Raw genomic sequence first — 22065 nt, forward strand, 5'->3', positions numbered from 1 at the left:
CCGGGTAAAACACCTGATTAACAGTTTCACCAGCAGGAAAAAACTCGGAGTGAACAACGCCCAAATTTGTCGATGTTTTAATCAGTTCAGGAGGTTGAGGGTCGCCCTGAAAGAGGTTGGTCGTCGATCAATAATTCACTGGCCTTAAAGCGAGAAAAGCACTCATAGACTTGAGATTTCTCATTAGCATTTTCTTTGTAAGCTCTTTGAAACATTACCAGATTTTCGGGCAGTTTTTCTTAAAATGAAATTTCACGGCGGCATGCTGTTTCTTAATATCAGACATTGCAAAAAAAACAAAAGAAAAAAAACACGAGAAACGATTTTGAAGCGCTTGGAAAAAAAAATTCATAGCAGACAATGCCAGTCGGCAAACTCACTCGGTAAACGCTGCTAGCTGAGGAAGCCGGTACTACAAACGGCCCTCCTTTCAGAAATTCATTCCGGTTATTTTTGCATTAAACCTAATATAATTTACTGTGCCAAAAGCTTTCGATATATGCCATGTTTAAAAAAAAAAAAAAGATGGCAACAAGTCAAATAGGTTCAATAGACCTTATGTAAAATTCCTTGGTGATCTGACAACACTGAGAGCGTCGCCATTTTAACGTTGGCAAGCGTCGTCGGTACCAAAGCACGGTGGAGGCTTCGGAGTGAGCCGTATACGGGCAGTGTGCGCAGCAACTGTGTTTTCCACCTTCTGACCATGAAATGTGGACGAACAGTTTAAACAACCTACCGCAACTGTCTGATGAAACTTTAGGGGGCCTCTGCACGCTGGCAACAACCTCGTCGAAGCAGTGCAGCAACTCCTACGCTTTCACTGTGGAAGCTTACACACTGCGGGTTGTCGCCAGCGTGTGCATAGGCCTTCGAACGTTTCGTCAGACAGTTGCAGTAAGTTGCTTAAACTGTTCGTCCACGTTCGAGGGTCGGAAGGTGAAAAACACAGCTGCCGCGCCATCGCACACTGTCCGTACGGTTGTATCCATGCCTCCACTGCGCTTCCGTACCGACTACGCTTGCTAACATTAAAATACCGACGCTCTCAGTGTTGTTAGACTAACAAACAATTTCGCATCAGGTTTATTGAGATGAGGCAATTTTCTCTGTAACATCAAGCAACATCGGCCAGAGTGTGTGCCCAAACAATGGCGGACTTCGATAATTGGTGCTGCAACTACCATACTCCGTTCACCTCTAAGCTGAGACTACGGTGGAAGCTACGTCCTCGTTAAACCAGTTATACGTCTCTGTTTCACCACGTCATCACGCTCCCATTCAATGTCCATAGCCACGTGCAAAGAGCGGGGTCAGGTGATGAGTGCAGTGATGTGATTGGTTGTAGTCATTTTGAAGCAGCTATTGGAGAAGCCAAAAGTTCATCTTGTATAGAAGCAAAAAGAGCTTTTGGAGCGTAACCGCGCACTTCATTTTCATTTACATCATTGCAAATGTGAGCAGGAGGGACGTCAAATATTAAAAAGAGGACAAACACTAACTGTTTCGTTGCATGTGAAAGTACCAGACACGGTAACACACTGCTGATGAAGGACAGCGCGAACTGCCCTGAATGATTATTTTAGGTACGAAATCCCACAGAACAAATGTTGAAATACAGTCATTTTCCGTACCTAGATGTGTGTCCTTCAAGTTCTTGGGGGGGGGGGGGGGGGGGGGGGGGGGTTGTAGCAAAACTTCAATTCTTAAATCAGAAAATAAACAAAGCATAAAAAATAAACCTACGAAAGAGTGCATATATACCTTCTTGCACCAAGTCTCGCTCTGGAGGAGTACCTGATGAGAGTGTGCCCGTGATTAAGCCTTGAGATGATTTACAGAAACTTGTGTGATGCTTTTGATGTCAGCCTTATTTAGTTTTTTTTTTCTTTTGCAATGAATGACAACGCCAATTTATTGCTGAATAATAAAATGGACGCTATAAATTTTCCGTTAGATGATGACTATTTTCTTCCATCAAATGTGAAAACCTTTTCGGGAAATAAATATTGCAGTTTTTTTAGGTGTTTCCACATTAACGGTCGTTCAACGCGAAACAAAGTAGACGAGCCTCATCAATTCAAATTTTTGATTTATGTAATTATGCTTTCAGAAACGTGGTTTACGAATACTACTAAGGCGGTAAAGTTACCAAATGAAGGGTTAAGTTCTCAGAAATTGAATTTTTCAAGAAACAATCGTTTTCGGGAATTTAGAACACCTTTCCACTCCAAACATGCTAGAAATGAAATACAGGACGTAGTTCGTAACAGCTTATCCCAGACACTGTTCTTTATCGTGAAACGCAAATGAATAAAAATCGAAGTCGACGAATTACTTTAAACCTAGCTCCCGAGTTCCCTAGCAGCTATTTATCCAGCCACATTTTTGTTTTTAAATATATTTTTGTCCTTTTCTTTTTTTAGTTAGTTTGCTGGTTTGTGGTTTGCCGATGCCATGTTCCAGATTTCTCAAGTAGACACTGTGACATTTTTAACTCCGCATTGCCTTCGATGTTTCCCTTGAATTACGAACGCTAATTTCCTAACCGATATGTAACGCAATAGGCAATACACCCCATCAGAAGCGCATGCCGCATTACAGTCCAGCTTATATATTTATTGAGCATCACGTGAAAAACAAAAGAAAAAGATGTGCGATTTTTAATTTTTTTATTTTTTTTTATAAATGATAGATTCGGATGAAAGGCACATGACAATGCTTATCGCAGTCGCCGTAAAAAAAAGTTGCTTCCCTTGTTAGGCATTGCACAATTAGCCTTTATTTTTTTCTTTCTTGTTTTACAAGTTCTTAGCCCACTTTTGGAGGTGTTCTAGCTCTTCTTCGGTGCAGGGATTCTGAGAGAGAGAATGCAATTCTGATTATATAACAATTAGAACACAAATATCAGCGTTCGAACAACTTCGCTTGATGGTAGTCGTTTTTTTTAAATTTCACGGCAATTCTTGTGTAATGAAACGCGCATGATAAAAGAGCGACCCCAAAAGAGGCACTAATATGTACTTTTAGATCGCAGCTCTTAGGCGCCCGTTTCCGGGTTGAGCGGCGTCGGCCTAACCGCGCGCGTTGCATTATGGGACGTTTCCCCGCTAAAGTTAGCGGGGAAATTTTCCCACTTTGCTTAGCGGGGAAATTTTTCGATTTTACTGAGCGGGAAAAATTTCCCGCTAAATTTAGCGTTTAAATTTTTCGGTAAATTTAGCGGTAAAATTTTCCTTTAATTTAGCGGGGAAACTGTCCCACTAAAGTTAGTGGAGAAATTTTTCCGCTAAATTTAGCGAGAAAATTTCGCGGCTAAATATAGCGAGAATATTTACCCGGCAAATTTAGCGGGCAAATTGACGTCACGTGACCTCAACACCAATTCAGTTTCCCCGCTAAATGTAGCGGGCAAAAATAATGTCAAGACTATGTGTCACGTCACCGATCAACAAGTTCAGTGACAGGAGGAGAGGAGCAGGAAAGGAGAAGGAAAGGGAGGAGTGGCGTACCAAATACTTTACGAGGGGGAATACAGGACACTCCCCGCGAATACAATGGCCTCGGGGACGACAGGTTTTGCGCGCTTTGAATGGGTGGATGTGTCATGGCGTTGCGGTTTTTCCCTTTAGGATCGGATGGTGACTAGCGCCGTCTCTCGGTGCGGGATATTTTACTACCGGCCGAACTTCTTTCGGTGCGTGCACGCTCTTCGGTCGCGGCGGCGTAGGTCGTCTGTTGAATTTAAAAACCAGCGGACAAAAATATTAAGGTGGGCTAGTTGGATATGCATTTTCGAAATAAATAGCGCGAAGGTCAAGAACGAACTGACGGTACAAGCGCTAACTCACAACTGTCGTTTTAATAATCACACAGAAGACGAGAAAGAGGTAGCGTTTCTCTCTCGTCTTTCTTTTCGGTATGAAAATTCCCAAAATGAAACGGTCTTGATGGAAGAGGAAGTTACGTTGAAGGAACTGAGAAATAAAAATAAAGGAAGAAGGCGTTACGTTAAAAAACTGAAAATTAGCAGAAAGAAAGGAAGAAGTTGTCCACAGTGAACCAAAGAAACCACCTTAAGTGGGAAAGTTAAGGTAGTTGAGTTCTTTTTCAGTCAATGCCACTGATGGTGCACTGACACACGAGTTCTCCTTTTCTTTTATGGCCAGTGCCTCGTATATTTCCCTTGATCTCTTCTCACGATACCTTCGAAGGATCCTTGTCTCTGTAAGTTTCGGCTTGCAGTGACAGTCTCTTACGTGCACTGCAAGATGCCCCGATGGTGTTGATTTGAGTGACGCAGCGTGTTCACGTAACCTGGTGTTCACACACCGGCCAGATTGACCAACATATACTCTGCCACAGGTGAAAGGGATTTCATATATAACCTGGCTTTGGCAAGGTATATATGTTTGCTTGTGCCTCTGACCGCATTCGTTGCGGCGGTCTAGTGGGGAATTTATCACAGGACAAAGCTTCCTTAGCTTGTCTGGTGCTGAAAAGACGACAGGGATGTCATACCTGGCAGCCACCTTTTTCATGTTGTGTGATACCCGGTGAATGTAGGGTATTACAGCCGGGCGTTGTCCTTTGTTCTTGGCTTTGTCTTTCTGTCTGTGGTTGTTGATCATTTTTTCTGCTACATCGTACAAGGTGGGACTTGGATAACCAGAGGTCTTGAGTCGGTTTATCTGTGTCTCAAAGCTCTGTCTTGCCGTGTGGTCACATGACTTTTTTAGGGCTGCGCTAAGAGAGTTTTTGACTATAGCCATTTTAATGAGTTTTGAATGGGAGGACTCATATTGGAGTAATTGTTTTCTTGAGCGTGGCATGTACATCCAGCAAGTGTGGTTTTGTTGGAATATCATCTGTAGATCAAGAAATTGAGGGCTGTCGCCTGTCGGTAGCTCGTGTGTAAAGTTGAGTCCTTGTGCGTTTTCAGTGAAGATTGAACGTATATTGTTGATTTGTTGCTCGTTATTTACATCAGGTCTGTTTTTTTAGTAGCACGAGATAATCGTCCACATATCTGTATATTCTTGTCACTTGGTTGTTGGATACCCGCTGGGCGATGGCCCGATCGCATTTGGATAAGAAGATGTCGCATAACACTGGTGCCACACATGATCCAACACAAATTCCTTTCTTTTGCAGGTATGTATTCCCGTTGAATGAGACGACTGTGGATGCTAGGTAGAATGTCAGTAACTCCAAGAATGACTCAAGATGTACGCCAGATTTGTTTTGGAAAGGCACTGTACCATTTTCTTCGATACATTCTTTTACAGCTACGAACAGTTGGTCATGAGGTATTGAATAAAACAAATCTTCCACGTCAAGGGAGAAACCATATTGTACTAGTACGTTGTCACTTTTTAGATCCTGTATAACTTGTTCTGAGTTTGAAATCAGGAACGGATCTTCCAGGCGGAGGTTTGATAACTGACTAAATAGGAACCTTGACATAGCTCCTTGCCAAGAACCTTTTTCAGTTACGACCACACGGAAGGGACATCCCCCTTTGTGTGTTTTAGCCGTAAAGAACTGTGGAGACAAGTTAGGTTTTACCGTGAGTGCCTGTGGCTGCTAGCAAACACGGATGCCTCCGGTTTCAACCATGAATCAAGATACAAGTCCTTTCTCCACACTTCAACCAGGATGACTGAATCTCTCTGGAGGACCTACATACCACACCTACGATATCTACGAGCCAAACAGAAGGAACACCAAGGCGAGCCGGTCAGATTTTTGGGCGAGTCCTCTCTTCCCGCAGACATTGAAAAGGTCCTGGAGAAAGGCCCCAAATTTTGTACGGCTCCGCACATACAGGGAGTACAGGTGCTGTCGACTGTACGCGACATTGCTGCGAAAGCTCCGGAAAATGACAGGACCAGATGTATTGATGAATGTGTTGAGGTTTTGTCAAAATCCGGACATGTTAAGAACAAGATAATGAGACCTAGAGTGGTCGATTATTTCAAAACACATAATTTGAATCTCCTAGTTTCAGATAAGGAAGGGGGATTTGTAGTATGCCCCACCAATATGTATTTACAAAAGGCGACTTTAGCCATACAAAAGAACTTCAACTCTTTGCAAGATAAAAAGACCAAAAAAGTGAAAGCTAAAGCACTTCAACTGTGCTTCAAGCTTGAGTTAACAAATCTGAAAAAGCAGATTACCGCATCCAGGAAAGATGTTTTGGATATGTTCTTTACGGCTAAAACACACAAAGGGGGATGTCCCTTCCGTGTGGTCGTAACTGAAAAAGGTTCTTGGCAAGGAGCTATGTCAAGGTTCCTATTTAGTCAGTTATCAAACCTCCGCCTGGAAGATCCGTTCCTGATTTCAAACTCAGAACAAGTTATACAGGATCTAAAAAGTGACAACGTACTAGTACAATATGGTTTCTCCCTTGACGTGGAAGATTTGTTTTATTCAATACCTCATGACCAACTGTACGTAGCTGTAAAAGAATGTATCGAAGAAAATGGTACAGTGCCTTTCCAAAACAAATCTGGCGTACATCTTGAGTCATTCTTGGAGTTACTGACATTCTACCTAGCATCCACAGTCGTCTCATTCAACGGGAATACTTACCTGCAAAAGAAAGGAATTTGTATTGGATCATGTGTGGCACCAGTGTTATGCGACATCTTCTTATCCAAATGCGATCGGGCCATCGCCCAGCGGGTATCCAACAACCAAGTGACAAGAATATACAGATATGTGGACGATTATCTCGTGCTACTAAAAAACAGACCTGATGTAAATAACGAGCAACAAATCAACAATATACGTTCAATCTTCACTGAAAACGCACAATGACTCAACTTTACACACGAGCTACCGACAGGCGACAGCCTTCAATTTCTTGATCTACAGATGATATTCCAACAAAACCACACTTGCTGGATGTACATGCCACGCTCAAGAAAACAATTACTCCAATATGAGTCCTCCCATTCAAAACTCATTAAAATGGCTATAGTCAAAAACTCTCTTAGCGCAGCCCTAAAAAAGTCATGTGACCACACGGCAAGACAGAGCTTTGAGACACAGATAAACCGACTCAAGACCTCTGGTTATCCAAGTCCCACCTTGTACGATGTAGCAGAAAAAATGATCAACAACCACAGACAGAAAGACAAAGCCAAGAACAAAGGACAACGCCCGGCTGTAATACCCTACATTCACCGGGTATCACACAACATGAAAAAGGTGGCTGCCAGGTATGACATCCCTGTCGTCTTTTCAGCACCAGACAAGCTAAGGAAGCTTTGTCCTGTGATAAATTCCCCACTAGACCGCCGCAACGAATGCGGTCAGAGGCACAAGCAAACATATATACCTTGCCAAAGCCAGGTTATATATGAAATCCCTTTCACCTGTGGCAGAGTATATGTTGGTCAATCTGGCCGGTGTGTGAACACCAGGTTACGTGAACACGCTGCGTCACTCAAATCAACACCATCGGGGCATCTTGCAGTGCACGTAAGAGACTGTCACTGCAAGCCGAAACTTACAGAGACAAGGATCCTTCGAAGGTATCGTGAGAAGAGATCAAGGGAAATATACGAGGCACTGGCCATAAAAGAAAAGGAGAACTCGTGTGTCAGTGCACCATCAGTGGCATTGACTGAAAAAGAACTCAACTACCTTAACTTTCCCACTTAAGGTGGTTTCTTTGGTTCACTGTGGACAACTTCTTCCTTTCTTTCTGCTAATTTTCAGTTTTTTAACGTAACGCCTTCTTCCTTTATTTTTATTTCTCAGTTCCTTCAACGTAACTTCCTCTTCCATCAAGACCGTTTCATTTTGGGAATTTTCATACCGAAAAGAAAGACGAGAGAGAAACGCTACCTCTTTCTCGTCTTCTGTGTGATTATTAAAACGACAGTTGTGAGTTAGCGCTTGTACCGTCAGTTCGTTCTTGACCTTCGCGCTATTTATTTCGAAAACCAGCGGACACTTCATTGGTGACTTATTTAAAGGGCGCGTATACTGACCTCTATGTCTACGTTGTGTTACATAAACCGCACGCCCATCAGCGAGTATCGAAATTTGTACGGGCGGTTTTGAAAGATGTTCTAATAAGTGTGGTTAGTCGTAATCGCACTTCAAAGCGGTACGTTGCAACTAATATTAAGGAACCATGTCGACACGAGAAGCACGTTTAGCAGGCACGGCAATGTATTGTCATATACTTCACAGCAAAGTGTTTGCTACTATGATTATCGCTAAGATGCCTGAGAAGGCACAGACCCTTTTTTCGCGAGCTCGGTATGTCGAGCATTTTTCGAAGTGGTGGTTTCGGGAACGTCTGGCTGGCGCAAAATTCTGATATCAGGAGTGGGGTTCTGTGTATTAGATATGAGACGGTTCAATCGTGTGATCCTTTTCTCGCTATTTTCAAAATGCGAGTAGGTGGTGCTTTGCAGCAGCCGAAGGCAACAGAAATAAAAATATTCAGAAAGATGGGAATATTTTTTTATTACTACGTGTATAGTCAAAATTTTTCCTAATACACCATGCTGGCCTTGAACAAAGTTGGTTTGGATTATTTTAGTATTTCTACAATGATAATTGAAGGTGCGAACTCAGATTCCACTCATAAATGTCATTCGACAATTCTTTTTTGTTGAACAATATTTATTGCACATTGAGCAAATACGTACAACTTTGCATTCTAAAAAAAAACAACATATCTCTGTTTACACAGACAATAACGCTTTGAACAAATTTATACAGCTCAGCATTCAACAGACACGGGTCATATATATGTTTTACACACAAATTTTGAATTAGGTCACCATGAGAAACGCGACGCCGAAGTTGTTTGCTTACGTGATTTGATCTGGAGGGAACCGAAAGAATGACAGGTTTTTGCCCTGCAAGGTCCGGTTCTTGCAGCGGAGAACGGAGCACAAGGTCCCTCCTGCCATTTTCACGGATTCTTTCCAGCGGCGAACGCGTCATACTAGGTGCACTACAAAAGGACACTGTAGCGTGTCTTCCGTCGAGAAGGACGCTGGCATCAACATGCAGTGACAGGTCGTGCAATGGTGGCCGCTGATAGTCGTCGCGCCCGGCCTAGCCAACACGCCTAGCCCGGCGCCCGCGTGTTCGCCCGCCCGCGTTTGGCATCGTCGGTGACGCATATCAGGTCACGTGTTCTGGTGGGAGGAGGAAATGTGAGAGGAGGGGAGAGGAAATAGAGAGAGGGACACACCCAAATTATCCCGCGCCACCAGGGGAGGAATCGGCGCGGCCATCGCTCCGTCTAATGCAAATGAGCGGAGTGTCCTGTATTCCCCCTAGTAAAGTATTTGGGCGTACCCTCCCCTCCGTACCCTCCAGGCCTCATCCTCAAAAGCTGCGCTCTAGTTTCGAATTACCGATTTTGACAAACGTCTTTCATTTTTTTTTTTCAAATCAGATTGGGGTAGTTGGGTGGAGACTTCGTTTCAGTACTTGCACCAAAGGAGATACTTTTTTCCTCTTTACTATTGTAATAAAGGTGCCGGGTCACTATTTCAAGGCTTCCACTAAATAACGCGCGGCATTAATCTTCGACGTTCACAACCTACGAAACATGGGCTAGATTATATCTCGTTTGGCAGCCACCGCAAAATTAGAAAAAAAAAAAAAAACTGCGTTCATTTCCCCAAGTTACAGACAGAATGAGCGGTCACATGCCGATCAGAGCCGTATATTGGAAGAGTTTGGCCAATGGGCGGCAGCGAAGGCCGCCGCCAGCGCCGAATACTCCTCCCGCGGATGAAGCGTAAACTAAATGTGGGACATAGCCTCGACTAATCAGCTAACCGCGACGTCACAATATTGAAACATTTAAAGCGTGAAATAGAAGCGTTTTATCTCGGCGTCTCGGTGACAGTTTGCTCTTGGCCTGCTTGCTAGAAAAGCGTATCAGCTAAAACTGTCTGAAAAAAAAAAATCAGGAAGATGACGACGTCGAGAAGATGCCACACCGGGTGTCGGCGGTGTCTCAATCTAAGCCCTGGGCCTCGGTACTTCGAAGGCCGCAGCCTTCTGCTTTGACTGGGCTGCCCCCTTGGAGCCTGATGCTTCGACCCCAGTGAGCGACAGCACCACCATGCTCCTTGGGTTCCTTTGTCCGTGCACCGATCGAACGGCAGGCAGCACATCCCCTTGGCCAGCTGCTGACCCGCTCTCAACGGAATATGGACGTCTTCATATCGGACCGACGTCCTCCGCAATAGGAACAATCCGGTCGTCATCCTTGGATGTATATACTCATCGCATTATCACGTTCATTATACGCGACACCGCGGGCCTCCATGGCACGGGCTGTTGCCTTACCGGGGTGCCCCGGCTCTCCGGAGTCAAATCAAGATATTAATAATGATATTATTATTATTATTATTATTATTAATATGACAAATTCAAAACACTTTATGAGCCTCCACACCTTCTTCGTGTGTCCCCTCGCTTTAAGATAGTCAAATGTATGACTAGATACGGAAAAAAAAAGCGCAGCTTCATATGTCTCGGAGGCTTTTAATGCTCTTTCAGATGAACTGTACGATGTTACAGGTAAAGCAAAGTTAAAAAAAGAAAAAAAAAATGGCTTCGTTCGTATTTTGCCGCGATCTAGGATGTTTTGCATTTCGTCCTTGCCTTGTTTTACTGTCTATTATTATGTTTATTTTCTTCTTTTGAACGGGGGGAGGGTTGGGGGGGGGGGGGGGGAGGTTCACCTTGTATGTTTTGCAAATGCTACGGGTGTTCGCTTTGGCCTTTGTACAAGGCTATTTTCCTTATTGCATTGCAAATTGTTTTCCCGAAGCTGTTGAGTTCTGGGATTTTTTCATGTTTTTTTTTTTTTTTTGCATCTTGTCTTTTTTGTTTGTCCGATCCGCCGGGTTTAGTCGCTCATGCCTTCATCGGCTTAGACGAACATGTTATTTTATATGTACTGATGATCGTTGAGACAATGAAAATCATTATTATTATTATTATTATTATTACGGTTATTCCAAAGTTTCTATCAGATCGTACACAGCAAGTTTCTATTTGTAATATCCGAACCTGGGCATTGAATTTGAAGGGAGGACTCCTCAAGGTTCTGTGTTGTCGCCACTTTTATTTAATCCGTGTGTAAATGATACGGTGAAAATATGTTTTGCATGTGACTTATATCAGTACGCTATTGATACCTTTTTAGTGTCACACATATAAATCTGCACAGTGCAATTATTTCATCGCATTCTACTGCTACCAATGTAATGAATTGGTGTTACTCCAATCTCATCAAATTTAACACAAAGAAAACAAAGCTTGTATGTTTCAGTAATCCTTTGAAACATAAATGTCTGAATATTCCATTTTTGCTCCATTCGTCGAATTGTAATAATTGCCGTTGTACACCCATTGAGTATGTTAATGTAATAAAATACTTAGGTATAGCTTTTGATAGTGATCTATCCTGCGATTCCCATCTCACCTACATTGCTAATAAACTGCGAGGTGTATCCTGCCTTTTATAATCCACGAAAATGTTTCTACCTCTCTCAGTAGGAAGAATGGTTGCCAATGCTTGGGAATATGGTGTACTACGTTATGGTATCACTGTGTATCCAAATTGTTCGCAAGTGTGGAAAACTAAAATTGACAATATCCCAAAAGCAATTTTACGTCATGATGTAGAAACCCCGAGACTGTGGTAAAAGCAGGGAAACTTGGTCGAAGAAGAAAGACAGGGGAAGAGAACGTCTCAGAGATTGCTAAACACATGAGTGAGTGTAACGATTGTACGGCACATTGGTCGCAAACTGACATTATTGACAGAGAGCGCAACAACACTAATACCCCTGTCAGACGGCAGCTAAAATGGCATTTACGCCAAATGACATTCAGGTTTTCAAATGACTTTCAGGACGGGACCTGCCAGGCGACAACTAAAATGACATTTAAGTGATGTCTATTACAATTGCGATCGCAAATTCGTCTCGTGCACATAGAACACGTTTTCGTCAATAAACAATTTTAACACGGCAAAACACTTGTTTTTGTGTGTGTTGTCTGCTGGGACAAGAAAATATAACAAAAAACTGGGATAGAAAGTTGCTCTCACAAGTTTCTGACGAAAAAATAAAGCGAAGCGTGGGGCGAAATCCATTAGCCAACCTAACGTCGTCATAAGCCGATCCGTAAGCCGAGCCTCCCGCGCTCCGCCACTACAGGACTACAGTTGACAGCTTGCTCGCGCAGTTCTTTCGTTAATTTCGGTAGTGCTTGCTTGCTCTGGCTGTCCCTTACGCTCGATCTTCGGCTGCCGTGTTCACTTCTACGTCTGCGAGGGATCTTGGATGCCGTATTGCGCTTCCGCCGTCACTATCACGGCGGTATGGATTGATCTTGGTTCGAGCGTCTCCGGCTGTTGAGAAGGCCGTCCATCATCTTCGTCGTAGACGCATTCCGCGAGCTTCGGTTTGAAGACAGGCTACCGTACCTACTAACGTACTGCGTCTTCAAGCAGGCGTTCGGCTGATGTCGGCGACGTGATCAGGCACCTTGTGAATGTGTGTCGGTGTTACATAGAGTGCTTGGTTCGCCAGGTGACTTGCGTGCACCTAACCACCCCAGTGACAAAGTGGGTCGGCGCTGCAAAGCTATACTCTCCTGTGGAGGACAGAACCATCGCCAACTTGCTCGTCGAGAGGAAAACCACTGCCAAGTGATCGCACCCCTCCGACGCGACTGGCCGAAGATCTTGAGCGCCGCCGCGACCGCTGAACGGTTAAACACACACGGGATAACCGAACTGCCCCAGGACTCCCTCAGGTCATAGGGAATCGCTGTAGGAATGCCACCTGGGACATCAAGTTTCAGCACCAGCGGCTACCAAAGCACAATAAATATAGTAAGTACCCTTTTTTGCGAAAACCAAGAAAAAAAAGAAAAAATGATTGAATTAGTAGAAATAATATCCCTACATGTTTTTTTAGCTCTTAGAAAATGCAGGCAATCTTGTTTCAAACTCACAAAATTAAAAAGATAAAAAAATTCACTTGTCTTCCTTTTACTGAATGTCACTCAAAACTAACTGATATAGCTCCTGTCAGCATTCTAAAGTTATTCGTTAACTCGTTTTAATGTAAATAAAACAACTGGATTGATCATCTTCCCAATTGTGCATCTTTGATGAGGTGAAAATGACTGAATAACTGTTTCTAAATACGAGACAAGAGTCCCAGCTTCTAGCACTGTAAATACTATGTTTAGAAGCTATAGAATGTTTGCCATTCTGTGAAGTTTCCAAGAAATGTTCCAAGCTAGCTGTGTGGTGAAATTTTGACTGCTCTGCTTCCCCATTGAATCTACAATTTTGAGAATAATATGTCTAAGGTGTAAGATATTTTATGCCTAGAGGACTGATGCATCTGTTGCAAAGTTTCTATCCAACTACAGTGATTCCTCTGGCTCTCCTAGACCACTGCTACCAGTTCCAGTATCTCAGTGTTGGGATGCTGAGGCAGTTTCGTGACCATCTTCTAGAGGTTGGCACTGGCTAGCACTCGGGAAGCAGTGACGCCCCAGGCACATATGGCCACAGTCAATGGGACTGCCGTGTCCCCACGGATCCTGTGTAACCACGTGTTCCTGATAGCATCCAACATGCTCGAACCTTGCCCAACCCAGGACATCATCTTGCAGGGAACGGCACGTCGATCAGTCAATTCCGTACATGCGACGACCCTCCCAGACTTCTCAGCATCACTCCCAACTTTTTGTAGTGATGGATAAATTTCAGCCTACTACTGACTTGGAGAATTAGAGTGGATACAGGGGCTATGGTTTCATTTACTTCATGCGCAAGTGAAGCTGAAGCTATGAGCATGAGCATGTTGCTTTGAACGATGCTAACACTACATGACCGTGCATGCTTGGTAGCGACATTGAAAGCCTGGATCTTGCACTTAAAATGAAACGAAATCTTGCGTCGTGAGTGTTGTGTGTGCATCTGGCATCATCGGCGAGTCGGCAGAAGTCAAGCCAAGGCGAGTCAAGCTGGTTTTACCGAACCGTTTGTCATTCTGGGGACTCGTCGTAAACCACGTGTCTCTTGTCTAACTCCTCTTTTCTGCACGGCCAAGTCGGCCGCCTGAATAAAACTTTGGGCAACAACGAGAATGAAGAAATTCAAACTCCGAGGCACGCAACCACACTTTTTTGAGCAACGACAGCTTCGTGGCAACTTGGCAACGACGAAAGCATATGGCGAAAAAAGACGAGCCTAACGTTGTCATCAAAGGGCGGCTGAGACATCTCGAAGAGTTCGACCCAAAAAGATTGAAACATGGTTCCTGTACCAGGAGCGACTAAACGTTTTCTTCATTATACTCAACATCGTCGAGGAGTCCCCAATATGCGCAGTCCCGTGTAGCGTTTGTGGACCGACAATCTACTCCGTCGTATGCTCGTTGTGTGTGCCAGTGGACTCCCTATGCGGACATTGTGTTGGAGCTCACCGCCCACTTCACACCGTGCCCGTCAGTGATTGTTCAGTGCTTTGCGTTTCATAAGTGCAGCCAACAGCCTGGAGAAAGCATCTCGAATTTCGTCCCCGCCCCACGCCGCTTCTCCGAACACTGCAACTTTGGTGAGACCTTGTCAGCCATGCTATGGGACCGTCTGGTGTGTGGTGTCCTGGACAAAAGGGTGTAGCGTCGTCCCCTGGGCAAACCAGTGCTGGAGCTCAAAAAGGCGTTTGAGGCTGCAGATCCTTTGCCTTTGTAGGATTTGCAGCAACGACATTGATTTCCGTCAACAGCTTAAAGGGGCACTCAAGTGGATTCTGAGATCGTCTATTTATTGGCATAACTCAATCTATGGGCTTTAAGCATTCTAAAAAACCCAAGATAGCATTCAAGGGCAGCCGATTTTCATAGTAAAACTCCAATTAAAGATTGTGGCACGCCACCTTTTCTGTGCCGTAGCGCAGAACACCAGGGGGTGCCACCGGACGGGAAGGCAGCATGGGAGGGCACGCGACAGCCACTCACAAGTGACGGCTTCTCGGCGGACTGATTTTTCAAAGGCGCACATGTTTGAAAATGTAGTGTGCCGGGAGGCCATTATTCGTAATTGGCTGTCATGTGCCCTCCCCTGTTGCCTTCCCGTCCGATGGCACCCTCTGGCGTTCTGCGCCACAGCGGAGAAAAGAGGGCATGCCGCAATTTTTAATAGAATTTTAAATAGCGAGATTGACCGCCCTTGTATGTAATTTCGGGTTTCTTAGGATGCTTAGAGTCCATAGATTGAGTTATGACATAAAATAGACGATCTCAGAATCCACCTGAGTGCCCCTTTAAGACGATGACCGCCTTCTTTATTGAAAGTAGCTACCCACTCAGCGTTCTGTGCAATGCGAGCAGTCGCGTCTCTAACATTTCGCGACACAACGCTCTATTTCCCCAACCAAGATCTAAACCACCATGCAACACCCTCATCATCACGTTCCATCCCTCCATACCCAGGCTCAGCAGACTAATCATCGAGACCACTTTAAACCTGGTAGACTCTACAGTTATCTCTAAAGCACCCGCCCTAACGTCCTATCGAAGCACAACTTACGATCCCTTCCAGTATGCAGCAACCACTCCGAAACCCCCTCATCTTCACGTTCCATCCCCCCATACCCAGGCTCGGCAAACTAATCATGGAGACCACTTCCCACCTCATAGACTCTACAGTTATTTCTAAAGCACCCACCCTAACTTCCTATCGACAGCCCATCTTACGATCCCTTCAGTATGCAGCAACCACTCCGAAACCCCCTCATCTTTACGTGCCATCCCTCCATACCCAGGCTCGGCAAACTAATCATGGAAACCACTTCCCACCTCGAAGACTCTACAGTTATTTCTAAAGCACCCGCCCTAACTTCCTAGCGAAGCCCAACTTACGATCCCTTCCAGTATGCAGCCACTACTCCGAAACCCCCTCATCTTTACGTTCCATCCCTTTGTACCCAGGCTCGGCAAACTAATCATGGAAACCACTTCCCACCTCAAAGACTCTACAGTTATTTCTAAAGCACCCGCCCTAACTTCCTATCGACAGCCCAACTTACGATCCCTTCCAGTATGCAGCAACCATTCCGAAACCCCCTCATCTTTACGTTCCATTCCTCCATACCCAGGCTCGGCAAACTAATCATGGAAACCACTTCCCACGTCGAAGACTCTACAGTTATTTCTAAAGCACCCGCCCTAACTTCCTATCGAAGCCCAATTTACGATCCCTTCCAGTATGCAGCAACCATTCCGAAACCCCCTCATATTTACGTTCCATCCCTTTGTACCCAGGCTCGGCAAACTAATCATGGAAACCACTTCCCACCTCAAATACTCTACAGTTATTTCTAAAGCACCCGCCCTAACTTCCTATCAACAGCCCAACTTACGATCCCTTCCAGTGTGCAGCAACCATTCCGAAACCCCCTCATCTTTACGTTCCATCCCTCCCTACCCAGGCTCGGCAAACTAATCATGGAAACCACTTCCCACCTCGAAGACTCTACAGTTATTTCTAAAGTACCCGCCCTAACTTCCTATCGACAGCCCAACTTACGATCCCTTCCAGTATGCAGCAACCATTCCGAAACCCCCTCATCTTTACGTTCCATCCCTCCGTACCCAGGCTCGGCAAACTAATCATGGAAACCAGTTCACGCCTCGAAGACTCTACAGTTATTTCTAAAGCACCCGCCCTAACTTCCTATCGACAGCCCAAGTTATGATCCCTTCCAGTATGCAGCAACCAGACCACAAAGCCTCAGACTTTGCTCCCTGGTACCACGCCGTGCGGCACTCCGACATGTCTTGCGTGTAAACACACCGGCCCTCCTTACAACCTGCCAATGAGAATTCCTCCGGCCCTTCAAAAGTGTCACAAATATTAGATAATGCTGCTCTCCAGCTAGTGAAGGCACATCTAAGATATCATAATGACCACTGTGCCCAGTTACGCCAAACGCTCACCGTCGCTAAGACTCCTCAAGTCCCTTGACTCATCTTTCGATTCACACTCATGCAAACTTGTTGACAAAATTCTGGAAGTGAACTCATATCTCTATGCCGATGGTCTCACCTGTAAATCAAGGAAACTATACACTCTCTTGCCCCGAAATGATGAGGCTGCCGTCCAACGCATTGATGGTGTCGCCATACGAGACAATTTACCCCTCACTGCCCCTGAACACGTTATCTTATCGAAGGGCCCGTCCCTCGTTCCTGCACTTCAAAGCCGACCTTACCCTTTTTTGTTTTTACATGTGGACAGCAAACAATTCTTCTGATGCCTACTTTTAGATGCCCACTTCACCCAGCATCCGTCTAACTTTAATCGCACCATGTTCGACACCATTAACCCAAAGACTACTATCCGGACCCTGCTTCCCGCCAAACACCCTGAAACTGACAGTTCAATCAAAGCATGTCATAGCATTCTTGCCAACTCCTCTAGCAAACTAATCTCTAAATACCGCAACGCAACCCCACAAGAAGTTACCGCTCTAAACTCCCTTCGAAACCGCACTAACCTCGTAACCAAGCCAGCCAATAAGGGTGGAAACGTGGTGGTCTGCACTCTGTAACGCCTACCCCTCCCTCAAGTTTACGTCACTGATATCGAAATGCGCTGTCAACTTCCTAGACTTAAAAGTCACTAGTGACGGTCACAGGTTCCACACCTTTGTGCACTATAAACCCACTGACAGCCATAGCTACCTTCTTTACTCCTTGATCCATCCTAGATCCCAAATCAACTCTATTCCCTTCTCACAATTCCTTCGCCTCCATAAGATTTGCAGCGACGAAATCGATTTTCGTCTTTAAGACGATGACCGCCTTCTTTACTGAACGTAGTTACCCACTCGACCTTCTGCGCAATGCGAGCAGTTGCTTCTCCAACATTTCGTGGCACTGCTACTGCGACTCGCATCTTCCGAGTGCTCTAGTGGGGCATGTCGGGCTGCTTCAACGAGCCGAAACAGCTTCTATGGCTATGTGGCCTTTTCCTTTTCACACTTGTCAGCTCAGCTGCACACGTGTGCCGGCCCTTATACCACTGCTTCGTCGGCCTGTTCTGGTACTTGTGGCATCATCACTGACATCGCCACTAGTCTCAGGTATCTTGGAGTCAATACCAGTGACAGCCTTGATGCTGGCTATTGGACTGTCATCGTCAGCCTCACACGATTATTTTATTGCTGCTTTTCTAGAAGGTACCTCACCCAGGTTGCTTTCTGCAATACTTTTACACTGCACGTCTGAAAACAAGTGAGGAGAATGTCACAAAAGTGGCCATGACTGCAAGAAACTACCACTTATTTAGAGACAGTGATCCCGGGAACTTGTAGATTCCTTTGTAATGTAGCCAGCTCACTACCTTGCCTACTTCTATGGTGGCCCCCAGCAGCAGATGTTTTCTGGAACACGTAAATATCTCAAGTAGCAACTGCGCAGCAACTGTATTCAATGTATATGTGCAATGCATTATTAAACAATTTTTAGGATGTTTTGGAATAAACTTGTGCACGTATCATGTAAACACACGTAACATATTTCGCTTTGAAACAATATGGGATTATCCAACATCAAAGAAAGCTAGAAATAGAAACATTGAGAGACTGACTTCACGCAGCATTTCTTTTTATTTCTTTTTGGAGGATGTCAATGGGAATGTAAAAGCCGGTCAAAAGTCAGGATGACGAATACCTACACTACGTTTATTAGAACAGGGCATTTACAAGATTTGTACCACTTAAAGAAAAGTAAACTCTTTGTCGTATTGCATTCTTCCCAGAATCTCTACTTCGCGGCAGCCAAGTAAAGATTCAGCCAACTTCGCAAGCTGTTGCCAGAGCAACAAACGCGAAATTTAAAGCGCTGCTAGGCGAAGTCAGCTAGTGTGAACCACGACCAAGCCGGCCGTGCAATGAACTCGTTCGAGGTACGCAGTGCTGCGACGACCCACACGCAAAACGAATACTAGGCGGCCGTCCGCTCCGATAATTGTTTTGCGTGCTCCTGTTGGCTATGCCCACCGTTAAAGTTATATCTTACCCAAAAAATGTTCCTTGAGGTTTCGGCATTGTGATGGAGCGCGAAGTATATCTTGAGGAAACGGACGGCTTCTCAAATCGCCCGTAGGCCGGTGCAGAACCCGCCGTTCCGCTTCTGCTACCGAAGACCATTCGACGTGCTCGTCTCACATATATTTTGAGTACCGCCGTCTCGCGGGACAGGTCGCCTTTTTTTTGTCGGCAGGCGCTCCTTCCGATATCGTAAAAACGCGTAAATGAGGAGCGAATCGCAAGTGGAACCAACGAACCGAGAGCCGACCGAGGCGAGCACACGACAAGTTCAATGGTTCAGAGCCATTAGGCCTACTGGGTAACTGGAGTCGTGAGTAGGTTAAACAATTAGGAACGTAAAGTGCGTGCGAAATACGCGTTAAAGAAATTATTTTCGTAATTAAAACGATGTAAAAATTGTTTCCGTAATATATGCCTTCTTTTTTTAAAACAATCCCGTAATATGTGTCGAGCGCTGCCATCGAGAGTACGCTTTGCGAGCCGTAAATGAGTTTGGGGAACTCTGTTTACCCGAAATGGCATTTAGGTTAAATGCCATTTGAGTTGCCGTGTGGCAGTGCCTAAATGACATTTCCACTGAATGTCATTTGGCGTAAATGCCATTTTAGCTGCCGTCTGACAGGGGTATAAGAGGCTCATAAGAGAGACAGTCCGTATCAAATCCATCGGTAATTGTCTCAGCCATGCTTCGATGCAACTCGGAAGTAGTTCCAAGACGTTTCTTAAAATGTAAAGTGTTTTTTTTTTTTTTTTGTCATAGTTGTAAGTGGACGTGCCATGAGTCATTTTGCGGGCAGAGGTTCATTTGGAAGTCATAGCAGTTCTCGTTTAGATAAAGCACAGCCTTTCCAGACTCCGGCTGGAAAGGAAGGGGTTCCGTGTGTTTGTTTTGTAGAGTTTGTTTTGTTCAAGGTCCTAAGCTTTAAGTTGGGGATTGAGGTCACTGTTTACGGTCTAGGTGAAGACCAGTGTGGGTAGGACTGTATAGATAACAAAGGTTGACCTTGTGACGTCGGTGGTCGGTGGTTAGGTTGTGGGTATATAAGACATAGGGGAAATAAACGCAGTAGCTGAGTTTGAGACTGTTCTTTTCCCCTGTCTTTCTTCTTCGACCAGGTTTCCCTGCTTTTACCACAGTCTCGGGTTTTCTACATCATGATCAACATCCACCAGCTCGCCTTCGCACTCACTGTGGTTTCATTGAATTTTACGTCGAGTGGCGTACACCACCGAGGATGCACCAAACAAGGATTTATTCCGGTGGTTAGATCTCCCGCGCTTTTCTGCCCTTTTTGAAAGATATGTGATAACGAATCACTAATGGGCTAGCTCTTTTAAAATCGATCGCATTGTTCAGCGCTCGCTAAGCAACGGCGAGCGTTTTTCAATACCTCGAGTGGACACCAAATATGGAAAGAGAATGCGTTTTTTTTTTTATGTTCCGGACATTTTTAATAGACTTCCAGAGTCGATTCTTGGGCTGTACTCCAAAAGACAGCTGAAGGAAAGCCTGCGAAGATTGCGCTAAATTTCTTTGCTTTTGTAACCATTGCTCAACTACTTTGGCTATGAATGTTTGGATGGTACATCTTTTTTGTATCTGACGTGTGTCGTGCTTGTAGCAGTTACAGCAAGTTTCCTGCTATGCTAAGTTGTTCTATGCCTGCTAAAACTTTCCCTCAGCAAGACCAACAAGCTTTCAATCCAGTGTGACTATTGTACTGTTCAAAACTTCGTAGTTTTCTTTTTTTTTTTAATTTTTGTTTTGATGACATTTTTGTGTATTTGTTTTCTGTTTTAGCCGTCTTTCTTTCAATGTCTTGTGTGCGGTTTCGAACGTTTATCTTGTGTAATTTAGATATTTTGTGCGACTTCTTCATTTCTTCTAACAAGCTGTTCATGATTAATGTCATCTCTATCTGTCATCATATTGTGCTTACTTAATTCAATTGCGGGGTACAAGTACCACAAGCCATTACAGGCTTTGACGGACCCGTAAAACCTTTTGAACACTAAACATATGCCCATAAATCCTTCTTCTTCTTCGTCTTCTTCTTATGAATTATGAATTATTATTATTATTATTATTATTATTATTATTATTATTATTATTATTATTATTATTATTATTATTATTATTATTATTATCATCAAAACGTCCGCGGCTTACGCACAAAAACCGAATGCTTTCTTTCTAACGTTACCCTATCCAATTATTCTATATTTTGTTTAACGGAAACTTGGTTATGCTGTGACATTGGGTCTTTCGATTACTTTCCACCTTCTTTTGTGGTGCACCGGCGTGACCGCGACTTATCCACGCGTGATACAACTGGAGGCGGCGTGTTAGTGGCCGTTGACAGGCGTTTCCGCTCGAAAAGACGCGAAGATTTAGAAAAGTTTCCCCAGAGTTTATGGATAGAAATTGAGGGTGGAAAGAAAGTACGCCTTTTTATTGGTCTATTTTACCTGCCTCCGCAAACGACGCCCGACGACTTTCGCACTTGTCTCACTGGCATAGAGAACACCGTTAACGAGTTACACGGGTGTAATATCTTAGTGTTAGGTGATTTTAATGCTCCAGGCATCAACTTGACGCAGTTTAACGTTTCTACTGACAACTTTTATTGCAAGCAGAAAGGCAACGACCTCCTAAACTTTGTTTCTTTTTTAGATCTTGCACAACACAACGATATTCTTAACCACCAAGGTAATGCTTTAGATTTATGCCTCTCAAACATGGACTGCGTGCGTGTAGCCCGAAGTGTAGTTCCTATGGTTCCTCTGGATAAGTATCATCCTGCCCTTGATTTAGTGCTTTCTTTTGTTGATTCCTCGATTCGCACTCCTATTGAGGCTTCTCCACACATCTTATACAATTTTTCATCAGGAGACTACATCGGGATGTTCCACCACCT

General features: G+C 44.4%; 1 protein-coding gene across 1 annotated transcript in view; it reads right to left on the bottom strand.

Annotated features, from left to right (window-relative positions):
* Positions 1-2801: 2801 nt before the first annotated feature.
* Positions 2802-22065, bottom strand: part of LOC120836514 — a 32443-nt gene continuing 13179 nt past the window's right edge. The window contains exon 4 of the mRNA XM_042287783.1: positions 2802-2858. Coding sequence (XP_042143717.1) covers positions 2802-2858 — 57 coding nt within the window. The remainder of the gene's footprint in view (positions 2859-22065) is intronic.

Source organism: Ixodes scapularis, unplaced genomic scaffold (genome assembly GCF_016920785.2).
Source record: "Ixodes scapularis isolate PalLabHiFi unplaced genomic scaffold, ASM1692078v2 ptg000312l_1___fragment_3__unscaffolded, whole genome shotgun sequence".
Lineage (NCBI taxonomy): Eukaryota > Metazoa > Arthropoda > Arachnida > Ixodida > Ixodidae > Ixodes > Ixodes scapularis.